Source organism: Cynara cardunculus (genome assembly GCF_001531365.2).
Source record: "Cynara cardunculus var. scolymus isolate 2C chromosome LG 15, CcrdV1, whole genome shotgun sequence".
NCBI classification, from domain to species: domain Eukaryota; kingdom Viridiplantae; phylum Streptophyta; class Magnoliopsida; order Asterales; family Asteraceae; genus Cynara; species Cynara cardunculus.
In genome coordinates, this window is record NC_037542.1 from 18,837,902 (window position 1) to 18,850,074 (window position 12,173).

At 32.6% G+C, this 12,173-nt stretch overlaps 1 protein-coding gene across 1 annotated transcript; it reads right to left on the reverse strand.

The window, feature by feature from the left end:
* Positions 1 to 5,748: 5,748 nt before the first annotated feature.
* Positions 5,749 to 7,869, reverse strand: LOC112528276 (WAT1-related protein At3g30340-like). Its single transcript, XM_025139271.1, has 6 exons — positions 7,573 to 7,869; positions 7,372 to 7,434; positions 7,179 to 7,295; positions 6,637 to 7,057; positions 6,211 to 6,362; positions 5,749 to 6,122 (listed from the first exon to the last, which is right to left on the reverse strand). Exons 1-6 carry the CDS (start codon positions 7,758 to 7,760, stop codon positions 5,945 to 5,947), a joined length of 1,119 nt encoding a protein of 372 aa, XP_024995039.1. The 5' UTR covers positions 7,761 to 7,869; the 3' UTR covers positions 5,749 to 5,944.
* Between the last annotated feature and the right edge of the window lie 4,304 nt (positions 7,870 to 12,173).

Consider the following 12,173-nt stretch of genomic DNA (forward strand, 5'->3'; position numbering starts at 1 on the left):
TATATATTTTTTACCATATTGTTTGTATTAGTTGATATATTATATCATTAGAGATTTGTTTCAATTATATTTTGATTTATTATAATTGATTAATTTTTCAAGATGTTTTTTTTTATCATTTTACATTTTTATCAGCTAGTTCTGTCAAACATGATTTATTTATCAGTTAACTTATCAGCTACCAGTTAGCTTATAAACTAGTTTGCCAAACATAGCATTGGATGGGGAGGCTTCCGATAAGGACATTTTATCTGATAAAGGTTTAGATATTCCCTCCCTTCTTTGCTCGTGTTGTGGCCTTGAGATTGAGACTTTGGATCGTTGCTTTGTCTATTGCTCGTCGTGCTTCAATTATGGATGGATGTTTTTTAATGGTGGGGATGGAGTCTTCCATCAACTTCCTCGCTTGAAGAGTTGCTTACATGTGTGGATCTAGACCATTTTGGAAGGCAACAATTTAGGACAGCTTTATATTTGATTTTGAGACATCGAAATAAGAATGTTTTCTTAAATAAGAAATAAGAAAACTCCTTCATATATTCGAAATAAGAAAGTTTTCTTAAAAGATACTTATATAGCAACCCATTAATCGCCTTTTTGGTCTTTAATCTCAGGGACTGTTTGACAGTTGTTGAATGGTTCGATGTAAAATAATTAAGATGCTCTCGTGATATTGTGCAAAATGAAATATAATTGTTTGGTAATTATTTACAATGAAATTAGGGCGCTTAATAGTTAAGGGAGGCTCAGGATACAAAATCATTCAGATGGTTTTAGAACCATTAAGAGACAGATTTTTTTTTTTGCAAACAAGATTCACCTCTTAACGATTCTGAGTCTGCCACTTATTCGGTCAACAATCATATGTCACGGTTATTAAAAGAAAAGAAAAATACAAAAGAAACAAAAGATGAACGTTTATGGGGTTCATGAAAGAACAGAAAAAACATCAATGAAATGTTTATACGGGCCAAATATATTTGTTGGATAAAAAATATCAAATACATGTACTGTCTTAACAAATCAGCTTATGAGGTAGAGATACATAAGACCCAAATTGAAGCAACCCATGAAAAGGTTCGGTCTTGGTATGTGTGGTCACAACCCGGTCCCTATAGTTGGAATGTCGGGTCAATGTAGCTCCAACTGTTCCAATTGAACCAATCCTATTCCATGTGACTAATGCTCATTCTAGACAATTGAAACATAGGATTAATATGGCCTCATCACTTCCCGACCAGGGTCAGCCCCAGTTTTATTTAATATTTACATATTCTTATTTAACAATTATTTTAAAATGTTATTTAAATGATGCTTTAATCAATTTATATGTTTTAAATTAAAACAAAAAATAGATTTAAAAAAATTAAACTTTGAATAAGTAACTATAACATGACCTTTTTTCAAAAATATCTTAAATTTATTTTTAAATAAAAATATACAAATTTATAAATAAGTTATGGAAAATAATAATTTAAATAGTCCATAATATTAAGTATACCGCCGAGGACCGGGTCCGTTCGGGACCGACAAGGATCGATTACTGTCCAATCTGGTTATGATTCTAACTATAAATTCAAGGCCCGTCTTGGGGCCGGTTATGGCTAGGGACCAATTTTCAAGTTGTTATAAATTAGAATACATAATTTTCAGAAAACAAACCATATTTATTTCAAGATTTTTTAATGTAAATCAGCAAATATAATATGTATGGTGTATTTTGATTAATAATTTTAAAAATTAAAACATAAAATTTTGTATGTCATTTTTGAGGAAAAAGTAAAAAAATAAACGGAACAGATTTGGGCTTTTGGACCAAATAGTCAGTTAGTTTGGGCTTCTAGGCCCAGTGTATAATCAGAAGTCTGAGAACATTTGTTACTTTACCTTCCCTTCTCACACGATCTTTCGCCTCATCAATATCTCGCCAATAAAAAGTATAATGAAAATTTACCAAGGAATGCAATAATGTATATTTCAAAAAACCGAAAAAAAATTCCAATTTACTATATAATATTCACTAAAAAAACAAAGAGACTTCACCGACGAATTTTTCCACCGTAATTTGTGACAGATTACAGGTGTATTGACTATCACCAAAAGATTTTTCCATTGGTGATCAAAAACCCTGGCCACATTTTCTCTAACGATGAAATCCACTAGTGATTTTTCCTGTAGATTACCAATGGAATTTGAGGGTTTTAAAGAATCGTTTCGAGAGGAAGGAACGGAAAGGGTAACAAGATTCAATGTGAAAGGTTATTTCGGTGTATTCTGTAATAGCATAAAAATAAAATGACGTTATTGAAAAGATGTCATTAGCATATACGGAACGATAATGGAGCGATAAAATTTATGTTGTTAAGGCATATTAATGTAGAAGGAACAAGTTTTAGAATAACAGCATAAACGCGTAATTGCATGAACCCATAATATTATATTTACGGTAGAATTATTCTATTATAAAGAAGCATCTCAACCAAATACTAAGCAATTTGGTACTTCATAAAAAAATGAATTAAAGATGATTTGAAGTGTAAAGTGCAAGATTCTAAATAGAGTGAAACATAATCTAGTGATGACGTATGACGTGTCATGGTGAGGACATGGCGTTTTTTAAAGACGTGATCTAAGGCGTAAATTTGTATGTCATATATATAATTATGCATATATGTTTCCTATTATTTGGGAAAAATTGGTTATTGGTAATTCAACCGGCCAGCCCTTCACGGTACCGATGCATGTGAGGGGGCTTTTTTAGCTCACTCAACGACTGAGGGTAGCGGAGGGGTCTGGGATCAGACCCCGAACTTGTCTTATATTTGGACAAAGTCGTCTCGTCCTTTTCCCACCTGAGCTACACGTCAGAGGCTATATGTTTTCTATTATTATTATTCAATGAAATAATAATATTAAACGATTTAACTTTATACTAGAAGAAGAAAAATCATATATGTTGATATAATATAAAGTCTTGTGATTAGAAATTCAGAATAGAACTTGAAAGGTTTTCTTAAAACTATGTTGATATAATATAAATCGTGAATACGCGAGGGGTGTGTGTGTGTGTGTGTGAAAATTCATGACTCTCTATGTGAGGTAATTAGATGCAGGGCCGGCCCTGACCACGTGCAGCCCGTGCGGCTGCACAGGGCATCAAATTCTAAAACGGCATGAAGTTTCATTTATTACTAGTTTTGGGTTTAATAATTTGAGAATTTGACAATTCATCTTTAACTATAAAAACAGACCCAAAGCTTAGTAGTGATGGATACTGAATGCACATCGTGAATCGGTTAACGTCATCATTTCAACAACTCAATCTAACTTCTATTGTTCTTCAAAGTTCGACTATTTTGATTTTCAAGGCATTGAGTTTCGTTTCCAGCCAATTAACGGTCATAAAATTAGATTTAAGAAATCAAACATGAAAATCTCGAATGACCGATCTCTACTGTTGATTGAACTTACCGAGTTCTTATGTTAATCATATTATGATTTTATGAATCTTTAAATTTTTTAAAAAAAAATCTAAATATCTAACTGGTTATCATAAAGTTGTCTTAATTATTGGGCACTTGTTATTTGCAATGCACAATAACATAGATTATGAAATTTACTATTTATCATTGTTCTTTTGATTTTTTTTTACTTTGAGGTTTGACATTACCGCATTAGATTTAGGGGCCGTTTGATTGGTTTTTTATTAAGTTATATATCGATAAATTTGTCTATATGAATTAATCTGTTTGTATAAGTTGGAAAAAAATTTGTTTGAGAGAGTTTTTCCATAGATGTAAGGAGCGGTTTTTTAGTCGGGAGGGACATGTTTAGAAAAGAAAATTTGGATTTCTATATAAAGCTTCCCCTAGAAGCTTACTGGATAAGTCACTTTCTATATCATTAAGTCACTACGAAACAATCATGCATAGTTGAGCGAATAAGTTGTTAGTCTCATTAAGCTTATTAAGCTGCTAACGAATAGGCCCTTAGACTTTAGTTATTAGACCTGTTACTTTTTGCTTACTACGATTGTAATTTGGATGTAATTTACTATTTTAGTTAAAAACTAATTATAATTTTCTTTGTCTTTTAAGTTTCATATATTGAAATAAAGTTTCTATTTTGATAATTTCAATATCTTAATTCAGGATTTATCCTTTTATCATTCTATTTTTTGTATTCGGGGTTTTGGTTTTTATGTTCCCCCAATTGTATTTTTTTTATAATTAATAAAAATCAACATGGAGATGAGACACTTAGCTTGAGTAGGTTCCAAACTCTTTAAAAAATTTCATTGATTTATAAAAATAGACTTAAGAGCATTTTTTATTATTTTCGTACGGAGCATCAAAAATATTAGGACCGACCCTGATCAGATGAAAGCATAAAGGTGTAAAACACAAAAGATAAAATATTTAAAAAAATCAAATTTATTAAGAAGTAACATAACCGTTAAAAGTGCATGTCATGATGCACCTGAAAGTGACATAACATGAACCATACTTTACACGATTGATATGAGGCTTATCATAACGTCAGTGACGCGTCTTGCACCATGTCACGTCTTTTAGAACCATGGTTAAGCTTTGAACTCATTTCAAATAAAATTATCATGCTTGTCGAGAGAAGACATAATTGTGCTTATCGGGATAATTTGGATGTAATTTACTATTTTAGTTAAAAACTAATTATAATTTTCCTTGTCTTTTAAGTTTCATATCTTGAAATAAAGTTTTTATTTTGATAATTTCAATTTGGAAAAGGGAAACTGGAAAAGGGAAACTGGTAAAGAAGGAAACACAATCTTAATTCAGAATTTATCCTTTTATCATTCTATTTTTTGTATTCGGGGTTTTGGTTTTTATGTTCCCCCAATTGTATTTTTTTTTTATAATTAATAAAAATCAATATGGAGATGGGACACTTAGCTTGAGTAGGTTCCAAACTCATTAATTTCATTGATTTAAAAAAAATAGACTTAGAGACATTTTTTATTATTTTCGTACAGAGCATCAAAAATCTTAGGACTGACTCTGATTAGATGAAAGCATAAAGGTGTAAAACACAAAAGATAAAATATTAAAAAAAATCAAATTTCTTAAGAAGTAACATAACCGTTAAAAGTGCATGTCATGATGCGCACATAACATGAACCACACTTTACACAATTGTTATGAGGCTTATCATATCGTCATTGATGCGTCTTGCATTATGTCACGTCTTTTAGAACCATGGTTAATCTTTGAACTCATTTCAAATAAAATTATCATGCTTGTCGAGAGAAGACATAACTGTGATTGTCGGGATACTTTGATCGTGTTGTTGGGATTATATGTTGTTTTATCTTGGTAGAATTAGATCTTAAAAAATGAACGATAAAATAAGATTGATTACCCAGTCAAGAAAGATCTAACTCAATTCAATCTTAGATACAGTCAGATGGAGATCGAACCCAATCAATTTTGACGTAGATGTTGTTGTCGAATTCAGGAAAACCAAGTCGATTTCTATCTAAATTACTTCATACTTGAACCAAATTAATGCATCATCCACCATTGTTGGTGTTTCAAGTTTCAAATTTGGGTGACACTATTTACCCATTAATGGAGATGATTTCCTAGCAAAATAGGTGATTTGGGGTGGTGGGATATTGCAATGATCAGATGGACGTTAAATCTAGAAAGCAAGAAAAACACCAAATCTGTGCAAGATTTCTTGAAACTCAAATTAAGTGCAAAGTTGACTCTTTTTGGGCAATAATTACTAATTAGGGTGGTGTGGATTCCAAATAGAGTGCAATTCACACCTTCATCAAGTTCTTTTTCCTAGAAAGAAGAGGTCTCTATTTATTAGGAATATGCCATCCTAATCATCATCTTATCATCACAGTTAAAGAAAAAACTAATCATAGTAAGATACGATGACAACCAAGAGTCATGAGCTAACTTTCTGGGGTTGGAGGATCCTTTGAATCACAAGTTACTTGAGACTCAGGGTCTTGAACTTTGGCTTTTTCGTTATCTGGGTCTCCTTTTGCAACACCAGAAGTCTGCAATTCCTTGTTCTTTCCCCATAAAAGAATGTACAATCCTATTACGACAATAGCCGATCCCACTAAACTGTTCGCCACCAACAAACAAAGAATCTGATCAATGATAGAATGGAATTATCGGTCAATAAGTTAGCATGAGAAAGAATGAGAGTTACCTTCCAAGATGCAATGGTTCATGCAGAAATGGGATGTCGAATAGAGCTGCTATCATCTGAACAAGAGGACTGAATGCTGCACAGAAGACTGGACCCCTTTTCTTGACACACCAAGACATCGCAACAAAGCAAAAACCTGAACCGATAATACCCTGTATATATCCAAAGTAAGTACTTACATTGTTGTTAAGTTTCACATGGAACTATAGAATAAAATGAGTTGGATGCAATTCTCAAATCTGGAAAATGAGATGGCTCACTTTCTGTTGAAAACTAGATTCAACTTCTTGTGATAGAAATGCATCTTTCTTTTACCCTTTTTTTGCTATATATGGTAAGGGGTAACACAATTTGCCAGTTTTAGTTTGAAACATGAAAAATGACAAGCAATTAGAAATATAGGAGCGTGGCTACATTTTCACTTACAGCATAAAAGACGCTAAAGATTTCTAATTTCCCCTTCAGAATCCATGATGAAATATCTCTCTCTAAGGACATGCTTAAGACAAAAGATTGGATGGCACCAAAGAACATCATGATGGCGGTGCTAGAATACTGCAACGGGTATCTCTTTCCGATGTTTGATTGGACTAGAAACCAGGAAGACCACAAGATTGAACCAGCAATCAAAGCCAACGACCCCGAAGTCCATCTTGCTTTTCTTGAAGTTAAAACGGAGCTTAGTCTGCTGATATCTTGAACATTGATTGTGTCTTGCAAGTGTGAATGATGGTTAAATAAAGGCACTCCTTTGTAGAGGGTCAGTAAGGTGGCACCTCCTACACAAACTAGTGTGCCTATCACTTTGGCTCTTCCACTATTTGATTTTATGTTCACAGTTTCCAACCTGAATTAAGCAGTGTGATCACATATACCGATCAAGAGCTCTATATATGTACAAATGTATATACATATATATACACGCACACACACATGATATCTATGATAGAAGGCTTGAAGTTACAAACCCGAAGGGCAGTGACATGATAAATGTGATGACCGGCACCATGTTGAGAAAAGCACAAGAGAAAGTGGCGGATGTATATTGTATACCGAGAAGGAACAAGTACTGTGTGAGCGATGCCCTGCAGCGAGAGAAAAATCTAAACATAGATACTAATACAAGAAGATGGAAAATCACAAGTTTCTATTAGTACTAACCCAAGAATTGCATTCAAGAAAAGGTGGCATATTAAGCTGTATGTAAGCTTCCACTGGCTCTTCCTGCATGACATTTAATTTTGTATCAAATAATCACAATATATATATATGTATGTATATACATACATATGTATAAAACTGGAACTACAATTAATACGTGGATGGTTTAAAACCCACTCTAGATCCCCTGGAGTTAATTACCTTTCAAAAAAGAAGGCCACAGGGGCCAAAAAGATTGTAGCAACAGTGAGACGATAGGTGATAAAGACCAGATGGTTGAGTCCATCATCTATAACCTTTTTGAGAAGTACATTTATAGTAGCGAAGGCGAAATGGACTGCAATCATAACCAGGACTGGGTACCATTTGCCGTAGCCCTTACCATCCATGGATCTTTTTCACTAAGTACGTAGAAGGATCGAGCACGTACCCACGTGGTTAGTGAATATTGTTATAGCTAATCGATGGTAAGACAAGTTGGAAAAAAAATCGGTGGTGGCTAAATAGACAGAGAGGATACTGAACAAGTTGAAGTATTGGTGATCAGAGAATGGAAATTCTCAAGATCACATCAACTCCTTTATGTAGACAAATTAAATTTCACACGCGTTGAATAGCAATAGAATTTATATTCTATTCTTCAAATCTCTTTTGACTCGTGTTTCCCTTCAAACTCATGATGGCATCGATGGGTATCAGCTATCTGCTACCATCAACCATATAATGAAGCATCGATCATTAATGCCTAATATATATATATATATATGCAACTATAAAAAGGAAAAAAAGATGCATGATTAATTTAATTAATATGATAGAGACTACATGAGTAGCCTTCAGTTTCTCCTGTTCATCAACATTAGCCAAAAAGTGGCATGTGATCAACTCTTTTTTAACTACTAATTAATGTTACTTAATGAGGCACTAGCATCTAACATAAGTGGGGAATACAGGAGGAAGACTTTCTCTCTCTCTCTCTCTCTCTCTCTCTAAACATATAATGTATATTGTATATGTATTATATATTATAATATCATAGAGAAAGAGAGATAACCTCCATGGGCTTAGCATCTGATACTTTGGTTGAAACTTAAAAGCAGCATTTACATCTCCATGCAAGTAGGGAACAATATGTCAAATCTAAGTACAGGCCAAGTAAAGTGATCATCACTAAAACACATATATACAGTGTTTGATATATATATATATACACACACACATACATATCTTTTTCTTCGATTCAAGGAGTTTGTTATTTGTCGGTGACTCCGGGCTACACGCGAAGCGGGTGGTCATCCTGGTGATAGTCGGTTCGGGTTGGTTATTAATTCTGAAAAGCCAAAATCAATTTAATGCAGAATTAAGGTACCTTTGCATGGGAGTTGAAGGGTTTAGACAATAACAAAAGAACTCTTGACAGACAAACTTTTCCAAAAGAATGCAATACCATGGAAACATCATAAACCTTAATTTGATTAGTCAACTAATTAAAATAAGTTATAGCCAGCTACTTATTTAGTACCTAAACAAGAGTCCTTAGGAAGTCAAGTCTTTCCTTTTTCCTTTATATATATATATATATATATATATGTTGCTGATTATTTTAATTAGCTATGAATTAAAGAATCAGGAGTTGGTATGTAGATGGCTTCACAGCCAGTTGTGACGAACAAAAATGATTAACAGTTTCAGTCATTACCAATTAAACGTAAGAATTTAAAGGGCAGGTAATAATTTCATAGATATATTCCATACAACTTGGATATGAAAAAGACATCTGATTCAGACTTCCTTTCTCCACAAAAGCATCTGATTTAGACGTTTGTTAAAGACAGCAAAACAGTGAAACACCCGGCTTTTACAGAAAGCGATGCCAATGCCTGCTACTTATTTTCTTCACCGTAAAAATTCGATTACTGTTTATCGACAATATATAATGATGCATGAATATAAATGCCATCAAGAAACATCATGTCTATGGTGCTCTTGCTAACCAAATACCCCCCAGGCAAGTGGAATCCATTCAACGTCTTATGTTTCTTTCGTTTCTACCACTATCATCCATTAACATATAGTTTCAGATTTATAAAGGTTTTCTTGATGAATACATATACATATACATATACATGTGTGTATGTGACAACCCCTTTGTTAAAACCACCACAACACCAAAAAAGAAGTAACCATTTTGTTTCAGAAACACATTAATCTTGTTGTGATTTTCGAAACTGATTATATATACGTACTAAAAACAAGGCAGACATCAAGATCTTAGAATTCAGTTAACGCATACTACAACAAAATTGGGGTTATAGGACAAGCAAAATGTTCGAGTGTCTTAATAGATTACTTTAAAGGACTGAATTAAATTTATATGACTAATCGTTTGTGTATATAAAAGTGTTAACAATAAGTTTATAGAACGTTCTTAGACATGTTTACAAGTTTTTAATTTGAAATCAAATGTTCCACTAATTTTTTATATGACATCATTTGAAAACGTATTATAAAAATAAGTGTTGTACAAAAAGACGTGATGTGTTCTCATGACACTTCTCTAAAATCTCCTATACATAAGTTAATACAACATTTTATATTATTAAAATGTCCTAAAAATTTGCCAAGACATCTAAAATCGTCCTGTAAACTTATTGTAACATTTGTATATAGAAGATATAAATATTTGGTCCCATAAACTTAAATTTTATAAAATAGTTTATTATAACACTTAAAACATTTTATGTGCCTAATGTACAAACTCAATTTTGTTGTAGCGATAGATTTAGAAGTCTTAACACTTCCACTTCGGATCGATATATATATATATATATATATATATATACACACACAGAAAATAAAGTCCTACATATTTCACCAAAAAAACTAATGATTATACAATTTAATTTGATTAAAATAACAAGGTTGATCACAAAGTAGAATATGTTAACCAGTAAATCAGGAATGATGCCTAATACATAAAAGTATCATAGACATATCGTAGATATGAATCAATTCTAGATTAGCCTACTATATGCAGTTATGCACTAGCAAGTGAATGAGGATTATGGGCTATTTATCAAACTTTTTAGGTGAGCTTCTGATCGGGAAAAAAGGACGGTCTCAATCGTTGTGGATGTCTGGTAACACTCGTATTGAAACTATAGATCATCTAAAATAAGATATAAACTTCTATATCGTATTAAAAACCTTACAAATTAAAACAATAAAAATGTTTAAAAAGATGAAGTGAAATGAATATCAAAGAGTAGATTTTGTTTTTGGTTGGCATTTAAATTCTGAAATTAAATAACCCCTTTTGAGTTTGAAAGAAATTCGTCTTTAATAAGATGGGTTTACAGGTTGGACTATATAAATATAGGTATTAAGCACAAGTAAAATTGGGACCCAAATTGTTGGGAATCATGTTCAAAAGCCAGATAATTAACATGCTAATAAACGATCCTCTTCACCTTTGGTATATTTTGAACCCTTTATTTCTTAGGAGGCCAATGATTCACATACCATTAGACCATAGGCCGTTTGGTCATTTTAGAGCATTGTTGCAACCTAGAAAACTACATCTGTGATATAATCTATCTATTTACTTATTAACAACAACTATAAGGTACATGTGACATTTTTTTTGTTAATCTATATATATTTGTATTATTATAATCAAAGGTTTTAGTTGGTGTAACGTTAGATACTCTAATTTATTTACGTGTTCTATGAAAATGTTGTAATTTTGTATGGGTGAAAACATGTTTAGGGTGCATCATGGAATCAATCCTATATTTATTTATGTGAAATTGGTTTTGCCACACATCACAACCGGCCCCTTACGACTCTTCTTTCTTTTTAATGGTTTGTTTGTTTTTGACTTAATGAGCTTAATGAGTTGATCGACTTATCCGTACAACTGTAAAATGGTGTTTACTTGTAGCTTAACTGTTTGCATAATCCATGGCTTATTCGCATAGTCGTAGGATATGTTGTGTTGTCCTCATTAAGCTGAAAAAAAGACGCCAATACCCCTCCTTCATAGAACACGCCTCTTTCCTTGATATGATAAATAAAATAGCTTTTTGGTATGATGAACAATAGCTTTTTTGGGTTATTATTGATTGAACTGGTGTAAACAAAAAATGGTGCAAGCATGTTAAAAAAGGTAAACAATAGTAAACACCATCACATTTTTGTTTGAGGGTAAATCGGTTATTTATGCCATTCAAGATGGACAGATTATCCATACAAGACTTAATATAAAATTTGATAAACGATCCCTAACTCTCTCTTGTATTTAGGGGCGGATGTAACATACAAATGGTGGGGGGATGGGCTCCCACTATAAAAAAAAGTTAAATTCTTAATTACGTAGGTTAAAAACTGTTTTTTTTTACTTTCTATCAAACCCCTCAGTAATTTCCAGCCTGTGTCCCCACCAACAAAAAAATGACCTTGAAATCAACCAAAAAATCGTCTCAAAATCAACAACAAAAACAAAAGAAGTCCCTCGAAATCGCCAAAAAACTTAAAAATATATCAAAATCAACAAAAAAAAACTTTAAAAATCCCTTGAAACGATGAAATTAGGCTAAAAACACACCGGACAATTTTGTGAACCTTTAATCTATCTTAAAGGTGCCCCCACTAGGCAAAAATCATGGATCCGCCATTGCTTGTATTTGTAGTTCATATCCTTAAAATGTGGCAATGGGGATTTCATTAGCTTCAACTTAACCTTGACAACACGATTCCAGAAAACCATCGTTGAATATGTTGAAAAATAATACTTGTATTCC

Coding starts and splice junctions, on each gene's coding strand:
- LOC112528276 (XM_025139271.1), bottom strand. CDS start 7,760: ATGGATGGTAAGGGCTACGGCAAATGGTACCCAGTCCTGGTTATGATT. Junction 7,296..7,371: donor TTCTTGAATGCAATTCTTGG/GTTAGTACTAAT, acceptor CTCTCGCTGCAG/GGCATCGCTCACACAGTACT. Junction 6,363..6,636: donor TCTTTAGCGTCTTTTATGCT/GTAAGTGAAAAT, acceptor GGATATATACAG/GGTATTATCGGTTCAGGTTT.